The 17,391-nt window shown below is 48.3% G+C and overlaps 2 protein-coding genes across 2 annotated transcripts; both read left to right on the plus strand.

Moving 5' to 3' along the window:
- Nucleotides 1–1,164: 1,164 nt before the first annotated feature.
- SAC3D1 (SAC3 domain containing 1) lies at nucleotides 1,165–5,419 on the plus strand. Its single transcript, XM_083374258.1, has 2 exons — nucleotides 1,165–2,201; nucleotides 4,461–5,419. The coding sequence occupies exons 1-2, from the start codon at nucleotides 1,643–1,645 to the stop codon at nucleotides 4,919–4,921; spliced, it is 1,020 nt and encodes a 339-aa protein (XP_083230384.1). The 5' UTR covers nucleotides 1,165–1,642; the 3' UTR covers nucleotides 4,922–5,419.
- A 4,815-nt stretch (nucleotides 5,420–10,234) lies between these two features.
- Nucleotides 10,235–15,130, plus strand: ARL2 (ARF like GTPase 2). Its single transcript, XM_083374771.1, has 5 exons — nucleotides 10,235–10,358; nucleotides 10,916–11,026; nucleotides 11,133–11,295; nucleotides 12,946–13,026; nucleotides 14,650–15,130. Exons 1-5 carry the CDS (start codon nucleotides 10,294–10,296, stop codon nucleotides 14,782–14,784), a joined length of 555 nt encoding a protein of 184 aa, XP_083230897.1. The 5' UTR covers nucleotides 10,235–10,293; the 3' UTR covers nucleotides 14,785–15,130.
- Nucleotides 15,131–17,391: the final 2,261 nt, after the last annotated feature.

Here is a 17,391-nt window from a genome sequence, read left to right on the forward strand (position 1 = left end):
TAAACCTCAGAAAGATCTAAAAGCAGCAGATCTGGATTTTAAAACCCAGCAGCAAGCCAGAAGACCGAAAAGAACCCGAAGTGGGGATTGAGCACAAATCGGACCACGCCCCTTTGACCCTGCAATCGTTCGCTACAAAGACCCGCCCCTTTCTGGGAAGAACAGAGGATTGGCCAAGCTGGGCACGTAGATCTATAAACCTATAGAGACACGCAGAGCACGATACCCCGCTTCCAAGGCCGCTTTTGTATTTCTTTTTTTTAATTACATTTCTATCCCGCCCTTCTCCGAAGACTCAGGGCGGTTTACAAGTTTAGCAATAGCCTTCATTCTATGTATATGCCTGCTTGTTAGGGCTTTCACACACACCCCAAGTAGCATTATTACAAAGTCAGCTTAATTGCCCCCAACAATCTGGGTCCTCATTTTACCTACCTCGGAAGGATGGAAGGCTGAGTCAACCTTGAGCCTGGTGGGATGCGAACCTGCACTAATTGCAGGCAGCTGGTGTTACTGAAGGAGGCATGTGTATATGTATGTATATATATGTATGTAAATTATATATTTAATCCCATTTATATCCCACCCTTCTCCTAAGACTCAGGGCGGCTTACATTCTAAGAAGCACAAATCAAATATGCTTAGCAGTAGCCTTCATTCTATGAATATGCCTGCTTGTTAGGGCTTTCACACACCCCCAAGCGGCATTATTACAAAGTCAGCTTATTGCCCCCAACAATCTGGGTCCTCATTTTACCTACCTGGGAAGGATGGAAGGCTGAGTCAACCTTGAGCCTGGTGGGACTCGAACCTGCACTAATTGCAGGCAGCTGGTGTTACTTAAGGAGGCATTAGCCCACTGCTCCACCAAGTATTTCTTTTTTCTTCCCCCCCCTCCCCGCTTTGGGGGGGGCCAACTAAGAATTCTTCAGTTTAATTCTCAGCTTTCGCTATATAGGAAAGACGACTAAAGGGGATTTTTGCAATGCATTTTTGGGATGATATTAAGGGGTGGGGAGGCTGGACTAGAAGACCTCCAAGGTTCCCTCCCAGCCTTAGGCGCCCTTCTGGCTCTGTCGCAACGGCGCTTTTACAAGCCGCAGCAATCCCGCCTTCTGCAAAGTCGCCCCGAAGGGTCTGCTCGAGCACGCTTGCCCTGCAAAAGCCTTCCGCCACTGCAAAGCCCATCATCCCCGGGGAGCGCGTGGAAAGGACCCGGACGGGCTGCCCGCTCCCTTTTCTCCTCCCGGGCTGCAAATCCGGAGCCGCATCGGAGCGGAAGGGGCCGAGTCCAGGAAGGAAGGAAGGAAGGAAGGGGAAAGACAAAAAAAAAAAAAAGTTGGCCAATGCGCGCGATCCTACAAGTCTTCGAATCCCCCCGAGCGGGCTCGCGCAGCAAAGCCGGGGCGCGCACGGCGTGGGGGAAGCGGCCCTGGCCTCCACGCGTTGCGGGGATCCGCGGGGAAGAGGCGGGGATCGGTCCCCGCAGGCGCTTCTCCCAGGCAACGGAGCCTTTTGCAAGCGGGCGCCCGCGGGCGCAGGGCGAGAGCCAGCCTCCGGGAGGGCGCGCAAGGAGCGGCCGGACCAGCCTCCGCCCGGGCCGGCCCTGCCCACCGGCCTGCGCGCTTCCCGGGGCGGCGGCATGGGCGAGGCGGAGGGTCCCCCGCGGCCGGCCCTCTGCTCGGCCATGTGCCCGGCGGCGGAGTTCGCGCGGCGGCGGCGCCAGGGGCGGCTGCACCGGCTGGAGCTGAGCCCGGACGGCCAGCCGGACCCCAGCCGGGCGGTAAAGGAGTTCTCCCGCCCGGCGGCCGGCCAGGCTCCGCCGCGGCCTGCCGACCTGCGCCCGCCTCCGGTGCTGCTGGCCACGGTGCGGCACCTGCTGAGCCGAGCCGAGGAGGCGAGCGAGGCGTCCCCGGCCGAGCGCTGCGCCTTCGTGGCCGACCGCTTGCGCGCCGTCCGGCTGGATCTGGCGCTGCAGCGCCCGCCCGCCGCCCCCTGCGCCGCCCTGCTGGAGCGCGCCCTGCTTGGCCTGCTCCACGCCGGCGCCCGGCTCCGGCCCCCGCCGCCCGCCCGCTTCGACGCCCACTTGCACGACGGGCAGCTCCGCGAGACCTTCGCCGCCCTGCGCCGCGCCTACCGCCGCCCCGCCGCGCACCCCGCCCAGCCGCGCTTCCAGGCGCTCTTCCTGCTCTACCACCTGGGTGAGCCCCGGGGAGATGGATTTAGGCAACCCCGGGGATGGGATCCGGTGGGGGGTGGGGAAAGGATGCAAAAAAAGGGTTATTTATTGATTGATTTATTGATTTATTGATTTGATTTGATTTGATTTGATTGATTAAAGAGTTTTACAAAAACAAAATTTTACAATATATCCCCAAATCCCTCCCAGTGGCGGGGGTGGGGAAAGGATGCAAAAAAGGGGTGGGTTAGTTAGTTAGTTAGTTAGTTAGTTATTTGATTGATTGATTGATTGATTGATTGATTAAAGAGTTTTACAAAAACAAAATTTTACAATATATCCCCAAATCCCTCGCGGTGGCGGGGGTGGGGAAAGGATGCAAAAAAGGGGTGGGTTAGTTAGTTAGTTAGTTAGTTAGTTAGTTAGTTAGTTAGTTAGTTATTTGATTGATTGATTGATTGATTGATTGATTAAAGAGTTTTACAAAAACAAAATTTTACAATATATCCCCAAATCCCTCCCGGTGGCGGGGGTGGGGAAAGAATGCAAAAAAAGGATTTATTTATTTATTTATTTATTTATTTATTTATTTATTTATTTATTTATTTGATTACAGAGTTTTACAAAAACAAAATTTTACAATATATCCCCAAATCCCTCCCGCCCCAAACCCACCCACTCCCCCCCCAACCCCACTTAAAATAATGTTAAATTTAGCATTATTGTATGTGATATACAATAATGCTAAATTTAACATTATTTTAACTAACCTACTACATTGGGCACAATCATTTAACTTTAAATCTTGTATCCTGTATTCTTATTTTTATTGCCCTGTACACCGCCCTGAGTCCTTCGGGGAGAAGGGCGGTATATAAATCAAATAAATAAATAAATAAAATAAATACAGGATTATCGTTACAATAATCATATTCTAAATAAAAATTAGGCATAATATACAATTAAGCAAATTCATAATGTGCTTTAACTCCCCTTTAACGTAACTGCAAACAAAGTACCGATAACAATATCCCACTAAAATCTACTCATAAGCTAAGTGGAACTTTTTAGTCCCATATTTGTGCTGAATATAATTTATCCATCTCCTCCAAACTGAAATATATCTTTCCTGTGAATGATCTTTCAAATAAGCAGAAATCTTAGACATTTCCGCAAGATTCGAAACTTTCAACACCCATTCTTCTATAGTGGGCAAACTATCCTTCTTCCAAGACGCAGATTGTTGGGGGCAATAAGCTGACTTTGTAATAATGCTGCTTGGGGGGCTGTATGAAAGCCCTAATAAGCAGGCATAGACATAGAATGAAGGCTATTGCTAAACTTGTAAGCCGCCCTGAGTCTTCGGAGAAGGGCGGGATATAAATGGAATTAAAATAAATAAATAAATAAATTTATTTATTAATGGGACTTATATCCTGCCCTATCTCCAGAAGGACTCAGGGCGGCTAACAACAAGAATATACAGTAAATACAGGAATTAAGATAAGATTAAAATTAAAGGCCTCTGTACAATAAATTAAAATTAAAATTAAAATAAATTAAAAGTTAGAGTTAAAAATTAAAAACATAATTAAAATGCCTGTCAGTCCAGGTCAGCCAGGTGGAAAAGGAGTGTTTTGAGGCCGCGGCGAAAGGACCGGAGATCTGGGGCCGTCCGAAGCTCGGGGGGGGGGGGGGAGCTGGTTCCCATAAAGGGAGGGAGCCGAGAAGGACGTCTAACGGGGCCCAACGTTTCCGTTGCTAAGTGAGGCAGTTAAGCGAATTTGGCCTCCTTTGACGACCTTCCTTCTTGCCGCCGTTGCGAAGCGAATCCCTGCAGTTTGTTCGCTTAGTAACACCGGTTGGTAAGCGAAGCCGGCTTCCCCCTTGACTTGGCGCGTCAGAAGGTCACAAAAAGGGGATGCTGCAAACCGTCATAAATGTGAGCCGGTTGGCCAAGCGCCAGCGTCTGGATCCCGTGAGCGTGGGGATGCTGCAACGGTCGTAAGCGTGGAAAAACGGTCACAAGTCGCTTTCCCAATGCCGTTGTAACGTTGACCGGTCACTAAATGAAGCCTTGTAACTCATGAGTAAAGCGTGCCGGCTGGGGAATTCCGGGAGTAGGAAGTCCAAGCGACTTCTCAAAAGTTCGGAAGCTCTGCTCTAGATCCACCACGCTACAGTTCCCATCCCCTTCCATTGGTCCTCTTCTGGGTCCTCCCCCTTCGTTTTAATGTTGCCTGATCTCTCTTCCTCCCCTCCCTCCCCCCCCCCCCCCCAGGCTCCCCAGATGCCCTCTGGCAGATCCTCCAGCTGAGCGACACTATCCGGGCGTCTCCAGACCTCAAGACTGCCCTGGCCATCCACTGGGCTTTCTTGGAAGGAAATTTTGCCCGTTTCTTCCGCCTGGCCCGCCAGCTCCCTTACCTGCCCAGCTGCGCTCTCCATCCCCACCTGGCCAAGACGCGGCGCCTGGCGTTGCTCGCTTTCAGCCACGGCTTCAACGCAAAGAACTGCCGGTACCCCCTTTCCCGGTTGACCCATCTGCTGGCCATCGACAGCCCAGAAGAGGCCGCTGACTTATGCCGGGCGCACGGCTTGACCGTGATCGAGGGGAGCGTCGTTTTCCAGAAGGGCTCCTTCACGGATTCGGCTCCTTTGGAGAACCGGGCTTCATGTCTCCTGGTGGACAAGAAACAGGAGGGGACACTGTTAGATCTCTCAGAGAAGGTCTGCAGCTGAGCTGGCATGCGGCTTTCGTGGAGCGCAAAAAGAATGATCTGCCTTGAAATGCTGGCTGCAGGTTTGCAGAGCTCTCCCCGTAGGTAGAAAGCCAGCTCATCAGGTGTTTTGCAGCAAAGGTGATGGTTGCTTACAGCCTCTCTATTCTGCCTCCTTGATCTGCTATACGGGTAACCAGCATTTGCTGCTTGTATTAGAGCAGTGTTTTTCAACCTCTGCAAGGTTAAGATGGGTGGACTTCAGCTCCCAAAATTGCCCAGCTTTTGCAAGCTTTTAAGTACGCAGACTTCAGCTACCCGCCGGCATGCTTTAAGAGGGGTGGTCTTCAATGCCTAGAATTCCCCAGCCAGCATGATTTAAGCATCGCTGGCTGGGGAATTAGGGGAGTTGTAAGTCCACACAATAAGGGACGTGGTGGCTCAGTGGGTTGGGACGCTGAGCTTGTCGATCAGAAGGTCGGCAGTTTGGCGGGTCGAATCCCGAGTGCCGCGTAACAAAGTGAGCGCCTGTTACTCGTCCCAGCTTCTGCCAACCTAGCAGTTCGAAAGCACGTAAAAATGCAAGTAGAAAAATAGGGACCACTACGGTGGGAAGGTAACAACGTTCCATGCGCCTTTGGCGTCTAGTCATGCCGGCCACATGACCACGGAGACGTCCTCGGACAAGCGCTGGCTCTTCGGCTTTGAAACGGAGATGAGCACCGGCCCCTAGAGTCGGAAACGACTAGCACGCATGTGCGGGGGAACCTTTACCTTTAAGTCCACACACATCTTAAATTTGCAGAGGTTGAACAACATTGTGTTACAGACGCATATCAGTGCTTTGTTGTGTTATGAGTGCTATTTGTCGCACTGGAGTAGTTCTGCAAAAAAACAAGGATTGATCTGCTCTCCACATGGTTTGCGGTTAAGGATGTTCTTTTCTCAGCCACGGAGTGTGCACTAACTCTGAGCATGGCCTTTTGGGGCTACAATTCCCTGTTTTGTTCACAAGAAAAACCAGTGCTAAATTCCCACTAAAGCTTATTTTATTCTTTTGGGGTTGAAATTGGTCGGCTTTTCCAGATGTGGCTGCCTTGCCCAGCAGTTCAGTGGTGAGGAAGACGGGAAGATGTACTTCATCGGTCTCTGCATGGCTGCACTCAATACTGGGGTTGATGAACTACAACTCCCAGCATCCTTCCTTCACTGACCTGCTGTAGTTAGCCCCATCTGGAAAAGTGGTGTTTCTTAATTCTGAAAGAAGAGAACAGGGGCAGCGGTCAAGGAGATATCTCCTGGTTTCAAAACGTTTGGGACAGCCATTTGTCTAACATGGTTGAGGGTCTCCTGCTTGAACGGGGTTGGGCTAGATGACCTCCAAGGTCTATTCCAATTCTGTTATTCTTTCAAAACTAACGCTTCGCACGAATGGTGTTTTGAGGATTCTGTGTTGTGATTTTTTTAATATATAATGGTTAGCCAGTGGAACACACTGCCTCAGTTTTGTTTTTTTTATGGAACAAAACCACCTTTGAGGGAACAGCTTCAATATCCAGAGGCTCCTTTCTCTGGAATATTATTTCCCTAAAGGAAGAAGATGAGTGTTTTAAAATGCAATAAATTAAATAAATGCCCATTTACGTCCGGTTTCTCGCCTTCATCAAAAGGGGTACAATTGGCTCTGTATGGTGCAGCCATCCTCAATCGGACACACTCCACGGGTGAGCTCCTGCAGTTGCCAGCATTTCCGACAAGCACACCTGAAAGGCCAACAAAGGACCAGGATAGCCAAGCTACTCAATTTAGGGCAGGGGTAGGCAACTTTGGCTCTTTTATGACTCGTGGACTTCAACTCCCAGAATTCCTAAGCCAGCATGGCTCAGCTTGGAAACCTCTCCCTTTCCCCTCAGCATGGCTGGCTCAGGAATTCTGGGAGTTGAAGTCCACCAGTCATAAAGCGGCCTAGGCCAGGGGTAGGCAACCTTGGCTCTTTTATGACTGGTGGACTTCAACTCCCAGAATTCCTCAGCCAGCCATGCCTGGCTGAGGAATTCTGGGAGTTGGAAGTCCACAAGTCATAAAGGGGCCAAGTTTGAAGACCCCTGTCTTAAATGAAACTTTCCAGAGAGCCTGTCCCCTAAAACACCAAGGAAGGGAGCCTCTGAGCATGTGCAGATGCCTCTCAAATCAACTCAGTTCCGCAAAGCCAAGGTTTGCAGGAGAACATTTTTTAACTGCAGCTGCTTTAGATACGCAGCTGGGGACTCCACTTTCAGAATTCCCCAGCCAGCCTGGGAAGCTGTAGTGTAGTGGTCCACATAGTCCAGGGGTAGGCAACCCTGGCTGTTTTATGACTCGTGGACTTCAACTCCCAGAATTCCTGAGCCAGCCATGGTGAGGGGAAAGGGAGTGGTTTCCAAGCTGAGCCATATTGGCTCAGGAATTCTGGGAGTTGAAGTCCACGAGTCATAAAAAGCCAAGGTTGGCCTATAGTCCATGTATTGTGTACCATCCACAATGGCTGAGGAATTCTGGGAATTGAAGTCCATAAGGCTTTAAACATGCCAAGTTTGGAGAACACCCCCCCCCCTCAATTTAGCTGATTTGCAATTTTAAGTGTAAGTCACCTTGGGTGCAACCCCAGAAACAGATCTCTCTTATTTGCTTATTTTGCATTAAACAAACGTCGTAACAAACGAATTTAGACAGAATCGGATTTTTTTTCCTTCCCAATTTCTTTGGGTCTATCTCCCTTCCCTCAGGAAAAAAAAAAAGAAAAGAAAAGCTCTGTTTAAACTCTCAATGCAACAGCACGTATCTCTCTTTAGTATCGCAAATCTACGTTGCGGTAGATTTGACACTCCTCCAGCTTGGCGATTGGTCTTCTCTACCCGGATGGGGGCGGGACTCGTCGGTGAAAGGCCACAGTCTGACCGGTGGGCACATTCGACTTCAGGTTCCTTTTGAAGTGAAAGATGCACAGACCTGACTCACCAAGTCTTCCACCCATTTGAGAATATCAAATTAATTTGATTCAAGGCTCTTACTTTTGAGTAGACCGAAAACCTTTGTCTCAAGCACCCTAGAAATAACCTAGAGAGAAGAATAAATTTCCTAATAATGAGGACAATCAAATCAGTGGAACAGCTGGCCTTCAGAAGTTGTGGCTGCTCCATTACTGGAGGCTGTTGAGAAGAGACCGGACAGCCACTTATCTGGAATGGCACGGGGTCTACTGCTTGAGCAGGGGATTGGACTAGATGACCTCCAAGGTCCCTCCCAACTCTGTTGTTCTGTATTCTGACCCCCCAGGCAGTAACCACCCAAATGCACAGCCGCTCTCGCAAAGTATATAGGTTACCCTGCTTGCGTGGGAGGTTGGACTAGAAAACCTCCAAGGTCCTTTGCAACTCCGTCCTTTGGTGAAGTCTCTTAGCTGCCCTCTGCACAGTCTCAACACAACCATGTGCATCTTCTGTACAATTGCTTTCCACCAAGCAAAAGCCTAAGGCTGCTTTTATGTACCGTAATTAAAAGGGACCAGAAAGCACCAAAGAGTCAAAGACCAGCCCACCTCTTTCTTTTTTTGAAAAAAATATATTATTTTTATAGGGTTAAAAAGGAGGGTGGGAAAATGGGGGTTTGGGATAGGAAAGGTTGGGGGTGCGGGTTGGGGTTTCCCCCAATAACATTCAGTATTTGGCAAACAGCATGTTGTCTGGGTAAAAGGTGTAAATATACATAAATAAAGATAATTAATAATAAAGAGGGAGCCGGTGGCTCAGTGGGTTAGGACGCTGAGCTTGTCGATCAGAAGGTCGGCCATTTGGCGGGTCGAATCCCGAGTGCCGCGTAGCAGAGCGAGCGCCTGTTACTCAACCCAGCTTCTGCCAACCTAGCAGTTCGAAAGCACGTCAAAATGCAAGTAGAAAAATAGGGACCACTCCGGTGGGAAGGTAACAGCGTTCCGTGCGCCTTTGGCGTTTAGTCATGCCGGCCACGTGACCACGGAGACGTCCTCGGACAAGCGCTGGCTCTTCGGCTTTGAAACGGAGACGAGCACCGGCCCCTTGAGTCGGAAACGACTAGCACACCTGTGTGGGGAAACCTTTACCTTTACCTTAAAGGTAATAAAGCTAACAATAGCCACCTCTTTTGAAATGGTCTAAGGGTCTCCTGCTTGAGCAGGGAGGGTTGGACTAGATGACCTCCAAGGTCCCTTCGCTGCCATCTCCTGGCTGCCGTGCAGGAATCAGCAAAATTGCGATTCAGAGCCGGAAGTAGATAGAGAGAGAGAGAGAGACAGACAGACAGATAGATAGATAGATAGATAGATAATGGATGAATAGATTAGATAGATAGATAGATAGATAGATAGATAGATAGATAGATAGATAGATAGATAGATGATAGATAGATAGATAATGGATGAATAGATGATAGATAGATAGATGATAGATAGATAGATAGATAGATAGATAGATAGATAGATAGATAATAGAGATGGAGATAGATAAATAGATAGATAATAGAGACGCAGATAGATAGATAGATAGATAGATAGATAGATAGATAGATAGATAGATAGATAATAGACACGGAGATAGATAAATAGATGTAGATGATAGATAGATGATAGATAGATAGATAGATAGATAGATAGATAGATAGATAATAGAGATGGAGATAGGAGAGCGAGAGCGAGAGATAATGGAGATAGATAAATAGATATAGATAGGTAGGTAGATAGATAGATAGATAATAGAGATGGAGATAGATAAATAGATATAGGGAGAGAGAGAGAGAGAGACAGACAGACAGACAGACAGATAGATAGATAGATAGATAGATAGATAGATAATGGATGAATAGATTAGATAGATAGATAGATAGATAGATAGATAGATAGATAGATAGATAGATAGATGATAGATAGATAGATAATGGATGAATAGATGATAGATAGATAGATAGATAGATAGATGATAGATAGATAGATAGATAGATAGATAGATAGATAATAGAGATGGAGATAGATAAATAGATAGATAATAGAGACGCAGATAGATAGATAGATAGATAGATAGATAGATAGATAGATAATAGAGATGGAGATAGGAGAGAGAGAGCGAGAGATAATGGAGATAGATAAATAGATATAGATAGGTAGGTAGATAGATAGATAGATAATAGAGATGGAGATAGATAAATAGATATAGGGAGAGAGAGAGAGAGAGAGAGACACACGTTTCTCCCCCGCTCTATGTTCCTCTACAGCTGGGACCCGCCCCCGACCTTCCTGATTGGCGGAGGCGGAGTTCCGGCCTGGCGGGGCGACGCGCGCGGCCTCCCGGCAGTGGGCGGGGCGCGAGCGAAGCTTCCGCGCGGGCGATGGGGCTGCTGAGCATCTTGAAGAAAATGCGACAGAAGGAGCGGGAGCTGCGGCTGCTGATGCTGTATCCTTCCGCCAGGAAAAAAGAGGAGTGGGGGGCGGGAAACCGGGAATAGGCGGTGGGTGGGTTGAGTTGGGAAAGGCGGGAGTGGGGGGGATCCTTGACTTTGCACCCCAGGAAAGAGGTGCTTGCTTTGGGCTGCGTTCCCTTCCCCCCCCCCCCGCCCAACAGCTAGCGTTTCCATCCCCCAGCTTTTGCCTGGGCAAGAGTGCCCTTGAGCATGGGCAGAGTGCTTGGGGCTCACTCCCTGCCTGCTCTGTGCTTTCCCAGGCAGGCTGGCCCTTTAGGTTTAGGGGCACAGAAATGCTTTTGGAGGGAGTGGCTAGGTGCAGGGGGAGGCAACCTGGGCTCTTCGATGACCTGGTGGACTTCAACTCCCAGGATTCCTGAGCCAGCATGGCTGGCTCAGGAATTCTGGGAGTTGAAGTCCACGAGGCAGAGGGATTCAAATGCATTTCCCTCCTCTGCGGTTCTCCTTTGCTGGGAGCTTGAGCCTTTCCTCTAACGCTGTCCTGCTCTTCCCACCGTGGCTTACGGCCCTTGACTCCGGCCGCCCCGAGGGGCCTGGACAATGCCGGCAAGACCACCATCTTGAAAAAGTTCAATGGAGACGAGATTGACACCATCTCGCCCACGCTGGGCTTCAACATCAAGACCCTGGAGCATCGCGGGTGAGGGTCCCTCGCCCCGTCCTCCTCCTGGCTGCCCCCTCCCCAGCCTCTTGGCCTGGCTGTCCCACCTCTTACCTTGCCTCTCTCTCTGTCTCCCCCTCCGCAGGTTCAAGCTGAACATCTGGGACGTGGGGGGCCAGAAGTCCCTGCGCTCCTATTGGCGCAACTATTTTGAGAGCACCGACGGGCTCATCTGGGTGGTGGACAGCGCGGACCATCAGCGGATGGAGGACTGCAAGAAGGAGCTGGAGAGCCTCTTGGTGGAAGAGGTGGGCTGCCTCGCTGGGCAGAGGGAGGGGGCTGCCTCCTCTGGAACGGGAGGGGGGCCGTCGCAAGCTTTCCGGCCTCTTGGAGACATCCACTCCCAGAATTCCTTGGTAGGGAGAGAGGATTCTGGGAATCCTGTGGCTGATTCCCCAAACATCGGAAGCAGTGGGCTTCCACTCCCAGAATTCCTTGGTAGGGAGAGAGGATTCTGGGAATCCTGTGGCGGATTCCCCAAACATCGGAAGCAGTGGGCTTCAACTCCCAGAATTCCTTGGTAGGGAGAGAGTATTCTGGGACTCCTGTGGCTGATTCCCCAAACATTGGAAGCAGTGGGCTTCAACTCCCAGAATTCTTTGGTAGGGAGAGAGGATTCCCCAAACATCGGAAGCAGTGGGCTTCAACTCCCAGAATTCCTTGGTAGGGAGAGAGTATTCTGGGAATCCTGTGGCTGATTCCCCAAACATTGGAAGCAGTGGGCTTCAACTCCCAGAATTCCTTGGTAGGGAGAGAGTATTCTGGGAATCCTGTGGCTGATTCCCCAAACATTGGAAGCAGTGGGCTTCAACTCCCAGAATTCCTTGGTAGGGAGAGAGGATTCTGAGACTCCTGTGGCTGATTCCCCAAACATCGGAAGCAGTGGGCTTCAACTCCCAGAATTCCTTGGTAGGGAGAGAGGATTCTGGGAATCCTGTGGCTGATTCCCCAAACATTGGAAGCAGTGGGCTTCAACTCCCAGAATTCCTTGGTAGGGAGAGAGGATTCTGGGAATCCTGTGGCTGATTCCCCAAACATCAGAAGCAGTGGGCTTCAACTCCCAGAATTCCTTGGTAGGGAGAGAGGATTCTGGGACTCCTGTGGCTGATTCCCCAAACATTAGAAGCAGTGGGCTTCATCTCCCAGAATTCCCTGACTCCTAGTCACTTCATATATATAAATGTGTAATTTGTATTTATAACCAGTTTTGTCCCACCTTAATCGTGAAAGCCGACAGGGGGACTTTGGGCCAATCACCAGGAGATGGTGAATTCTAGTCCCGCCTTAATCATGAAAGCCCCCTGGGGGGACTTCAGGCCAGTTACTCTCTCTCAGCCCAAGCCACCTCACTGGGTTGTTGTTGTGGGGGAAAATAGGAAGAAATGTTGGAAATGTTTGCCATCTTGGTTTATTTGCAAAAAAGAATAAAGGCGAGATACAAACAAATATATATATAAAAAAGTAATCTTCTTGGCAATGTAGTCTCTACCCCCATGATTTCCTTGTGGTCTCCCATCCAGTCTTAACCAACTCTAGCATGGCTGAGCATCTGCTGACACCCCATCGAGGAAACCAATTTGGGATTGGGCTATTGCTCTATTGTGGCCCAACCCAGCAATCCTGGGAAGTGCTCTACCTTCTATGCCGGCTGGGGAATTCTGGGAGTTGAAGTCCACCCATCTTAAAGTGACCGCGTTTCCCCAACAATGCTTCGTCCGCTCTCCTCGGTCCGGGAGAAGAATTGACCAGGCTGTCCCACCCCGGATCCCTTTTCTTAGGATTCCAATTCCCAAAATTGGCATTTGGTGGGCTGATGACCCCTATTGTTAGCTTCGGAAGCCGTTAGGTTGAGTGAGAAAATGTGGTGTGTTTGTTGCTTTTTCTCTCCCTTTGTGCAGCGTTTGGCTGGTGCCACACTTCTCATCTTTGCCAATAAGCAGGACCTGCCAGGTGCATTAATTCCCAGCGCCATCCAGGAGGTAAGAACCATGGCGGTTTGTTTGTTTGATTATTTATTTATTAAATTTGTCCCCCTTCCTGTTGCAAGGGCAACCACGATCATTGGGCGCCTGGCAAGCCTCCCTTTGGCCAGGGGTAGGCAACCTTGGCTCTTTTATGACTCGTGGACTTTAACTCCCAGAATTCCTGAGTCAGCTGGGGAATTCTGGGAGTTGAAGTCCGCCATCTCAAAGTGCCCAAGGTTGAGAAACTCTGCCTTAAGGTTCTGAATTGAAAAAGGCAGTAGCTAAAACTTAGCTGAGTTTTAAAACTGGACACTGAGCGGAACAGAGAAATTCTGCAATTTTTGTCCCTACTAGCTATTCTGAAGCAGGATGAAAAAAAACAACATTTGCTTCTAAACTGTCCTTTGAAATCTAGCGAAAGGCTTCTGGGTGGCTCGTGAGATTCTTGTGCATATCGAATTGTGCCCAGGATGTGGGTGCCAATCAGTGGTGGGATTCAGCCGGTTCGCACCAGTTCGGGAGAACCGGTAGCTCATTTTTTTGTTGCCCAGGCCCAGAACGGACTTCCGGAAGCGGCATTCATGCAGAGAACCGGTGATTCAAATGTCTGAATCCCACCACTGGTGCCAATCTGTTTCCCACTGCCCAATTCTGTCTGCAACCTCCCTCCCTTCTCTTCAACCCCAGCGGAACATTCTAGAAGAAACAGACCCTCGGCTTTCCTTTCTATTAAAATGTTCCTCCGGTTCAAATCCTGCTCCTGACAGATTGCAAAAGCACACTTCACCCTCAACGGCCACAACAGAGCCCCAAATTCATGTTGCTCAGTCAAACATACGTAAAGTGAGTTTGGGCTCCACTTCATGTCCTTTCTTGCCACAGATGTTAAGTGAATCGCTGCGGTTGTTAACTGAGTAACACGGCGGTGAAGCGAATCTGGATTCCCTGTTGACTTTGCTTGTCGCAAAAGGGGAACACACACACACACACACAACGGGACACTGTGACCGTCATAAATATGAGCCAGGTGCCAAAGCGTCTGAATTTTGATCATGTGACCATGCAATGGTCGTAAGTGTGACTAATGGTCATAAGTCACTTTTTCATGGCTGTTGTAACTTTGAGGGATTGCCTGTCAGAACTGACAAACAGCACACAAAGTCTCTCTTCCTAAAATGGGTTATAAACCAAATCATCAGTGGCTCGTTTTATTTTAAAATACCGCATTGTCCCATCCTGATCCAGTATAAGAAACCACAACTCAGCGCTCTATTCGTTTATAAAATTTATAGGCCACCTATCTTGCTTCAAGTTAATTCTGGGCGGCTTAGTTTTTTTTTCGCTAAATTCCCCATTTTGCCCCCTCCGAAGGAGAGCCCCCCACTTCTTTCCAAAGTCCAGGCAACAATCCACTTAGCCAGAGGGGCAAACAGGTCAATAAGGTCAAGATGGCACATGCGCTCCTGCATTTTAAGCCTTGCATGGCTCATTTCTCTACCATCTTGCCCTTTTTCGCCTCTTTGAAGTCCCTAGGACCCTTTTCGAGGCTTGGGAGGGGTCCCTGGCCTCCTCAGATCTTTGCCACCTTTGCGGAAAAGGGGAATGTTCTGATTTTTTTCCTCTTTGTTTCCTCCCCAGGCCCTGGACCTCGACAGTATCCAGACCCACCATTGGTGCATCCGAGGGTGCAGTGCTTACACCGGGGAAAATCTGCTGGTGGGCATTGATTGGCTGTTGGATGACATCTCAAGCCGGATATTCACTGCAGACTGAGAGAATCTAGCAGCGTTTTTCAACCTCGGCCGCTGGAAGATGGGTGGACTTCAGCTCCCAGAATTCTGGGTGTTGGTGTCCACCCATCTTCCAGCGGCCGAGGTTGAAAAACTCTGATTTAGAGGCTGCATTTTGGCCCCTCTTTCACCCTGGATCTGGGTCCAGTTGAAACAATGGCCAGTGCAAAATTGAGTGTTTGCACCCGCATTCGGTGTGGCCCGTGGCATCAGTCCTGTGGCAGGGGACAGCTGGGGGGGGGAGAAACAGTGGTATTTTGGTACCTCTAGTTCTCCGTGCGGTATTGTGTTAAGAGCAGACCAATAAAGCTATGGCTGTTTTAAAGAGAGCCGGATTTTGGAATCAACTTGTGTGCGTCTGGGTGAAGAGGGGGGGGGGGTTCTGTCCGCTGTCCTGGATTCAAGGTTTGCACATGCTTAAATCAGGTTGGGCCATGTTCCCACAAGTGGTTTGGGAATGATTCGTGCTCCTCAAAACTCGGTTGTTTCTTAAATTGGTTAGTTCTTTCGTGGTTAGGTCCCTGATGCAAAGCTGGCCAGTTGGTCTCTAGTTCAAAAATGGGTTGATTTAACCATCCTGTTAAACATCCTTGGAAGAAGCAGGAATTCCAACCATGTGTAGGATAGAGGATGAAACTTTAAACCAGATTCAAATCCAGCATGTATTTTTTTTTTAACCAGAAAAATTGCTGGGAACAGTTTCTGCGCTAAGAATTTCATTCGCATCAGCCAGCTGCCCAGTTTGTTTATATAATAATAATAATAATAATAATAATAATAATAATAATAATAATAATAATAATAATAATAATAATAATAATAATAAAGTTGGAAGGGACCTTGGAGGTCATCTAGTCCAACCCCCTGCTCAGGCAGGAAACCTTATACCATTTCAGACAAATGGCTGTCCAGTCTCCTCTTAAAAACTTCCAGTGTTCGAGCATTCACAGCTTCTGGAGGCAGGTTGTTCCACTGGTTAATTGTTCTAACTGTCAGGAAGTTTCTCCTTAGTTCTAGGTTGCTTCTCTCCTTGACTAGTTTCCATCCGTTGCTTCTTGTCCTGCCTTCGGGTGCTTTGGAGAATAGCTTGACTCCCTCTTCTTTGGGGCAGCCCCTGAGATACTGGAACACTGCTATCAAGTCCCCCCTCGTCCTTCTGTTCATTAAACTGGACATACCCAATTCCAGCAGCCGTTCCTTATATGTTTTAGCCTCCAGTCCCCTGATCATCTTTGTTGCTCTTCTCTGCACTCTTTCCAGAGTGTCAACATCTTTTTTACATTGTAACCAAAACTGGATGCTGTATTCCAAGTGTGGCCTTACCAAGGCCTTGTAAACTGGTATTAGTACTTCACGTGATCTTGATTCTATATCCCTCTGTTAATGCAGCCCAGCAAGTGGATTTTGTAATTTTGCTTTATTTATTGTTGTAAAAACAATCTTTTCCGTGTTGCATAACTGTCCCCATCCCCACGTTCTTAAGAACATTGAAATAATCATAGTCCTACTTTGGAGAGGGGGAAAAAATCCGCTTATTAAATCCCAGGAGCACGAAAACATATTTTCAATTTCAAAAAAAATTCCCCCACCCCTTAAAAAAAGAGATCTGGGTGGAGGTTGGAATAGACCAGCTTTTCCCAACTTGGCAAACTCTGCATTGGTGTTTCTCAACTTTGGCCACTTGAAGATGGGTGGACTTCAACTCCCAGAATGCACTAAGCAAGCATGGGGTGACCCACATCTTCCACAGTGGGTTTGGCATAGATAGTCCTTGACTTACAACAATTCACTTAGTGACCATTCCACTGAAAAAAAAGTCTTATGACCGTTTTCCTACGACCACTGCAGCATCTACTGCTAAGTTTGTAAGCCGTCCTGTGTCTTCGGAGAAGGGCGGGACATAAATGGAATTAAAATAAAATAAATAAATAAATCCCTGAGGTCATGTGATCAAAATTCAGACGCCTGGCCACTGACTCGTATTTATAACGGCTGCAGTGCCCCGTGGGTTAGGTGGTCCCCTTTTGCCACTTTCTGACGAGCAAAGTCAGTGGGGAAGCCAGATTTGCTTAACCACCGTGTTACTAATTTTAACAACTGCAGTGATTCACTTAACGACTGTGGCAAGAAAGGTCGTAAAATGGTCAAAGCTCACTGAACCTGCCTTACTTAGCAACAGAAATTTTGGGTTCCACGGCGGTCATAAATCAAGGATTATCTGTATTTAATTATTTTCAAGATTTGTATCCTGCCCCTTCAATTCTGGGAGTTGAAGTCTTCCCCCCCCCCAGGTTAAAGTTTGAGAAATGCAGCTCTAGATGCAGGTGGAAAGACCAACTTACCAGGTAGAACAGAATAATTAGAACGGAGCAGAACAACAGAACAGAATAGCATAGAATAGAATATGGAATGGAATGGAATAGAATAATTAGAATGGAATGGAATGGAATAGAATATGGAATAGAATAGAATAGAAATACAGAAAAGAATAGAATATGGAATAGAATAGAATAGAATAGAATAGAATAGAATAGAATAGAATAGAATAGAATAGAATAGAATAGAATAGAATAGAACATACGGAATGGAA

The sequence above is a fragment of the Vipera ursinii genome, assembly GCF_947247035.1.
Source record: "Vipera ursinii genome assembly, chromosome: 15".
Classification (NCBI taxonomy): Eukaryota; Metazoa; Chordata; class Lepidosauria; order Squamata; family Viperidae; genus Vipera; species Vipera ursinii.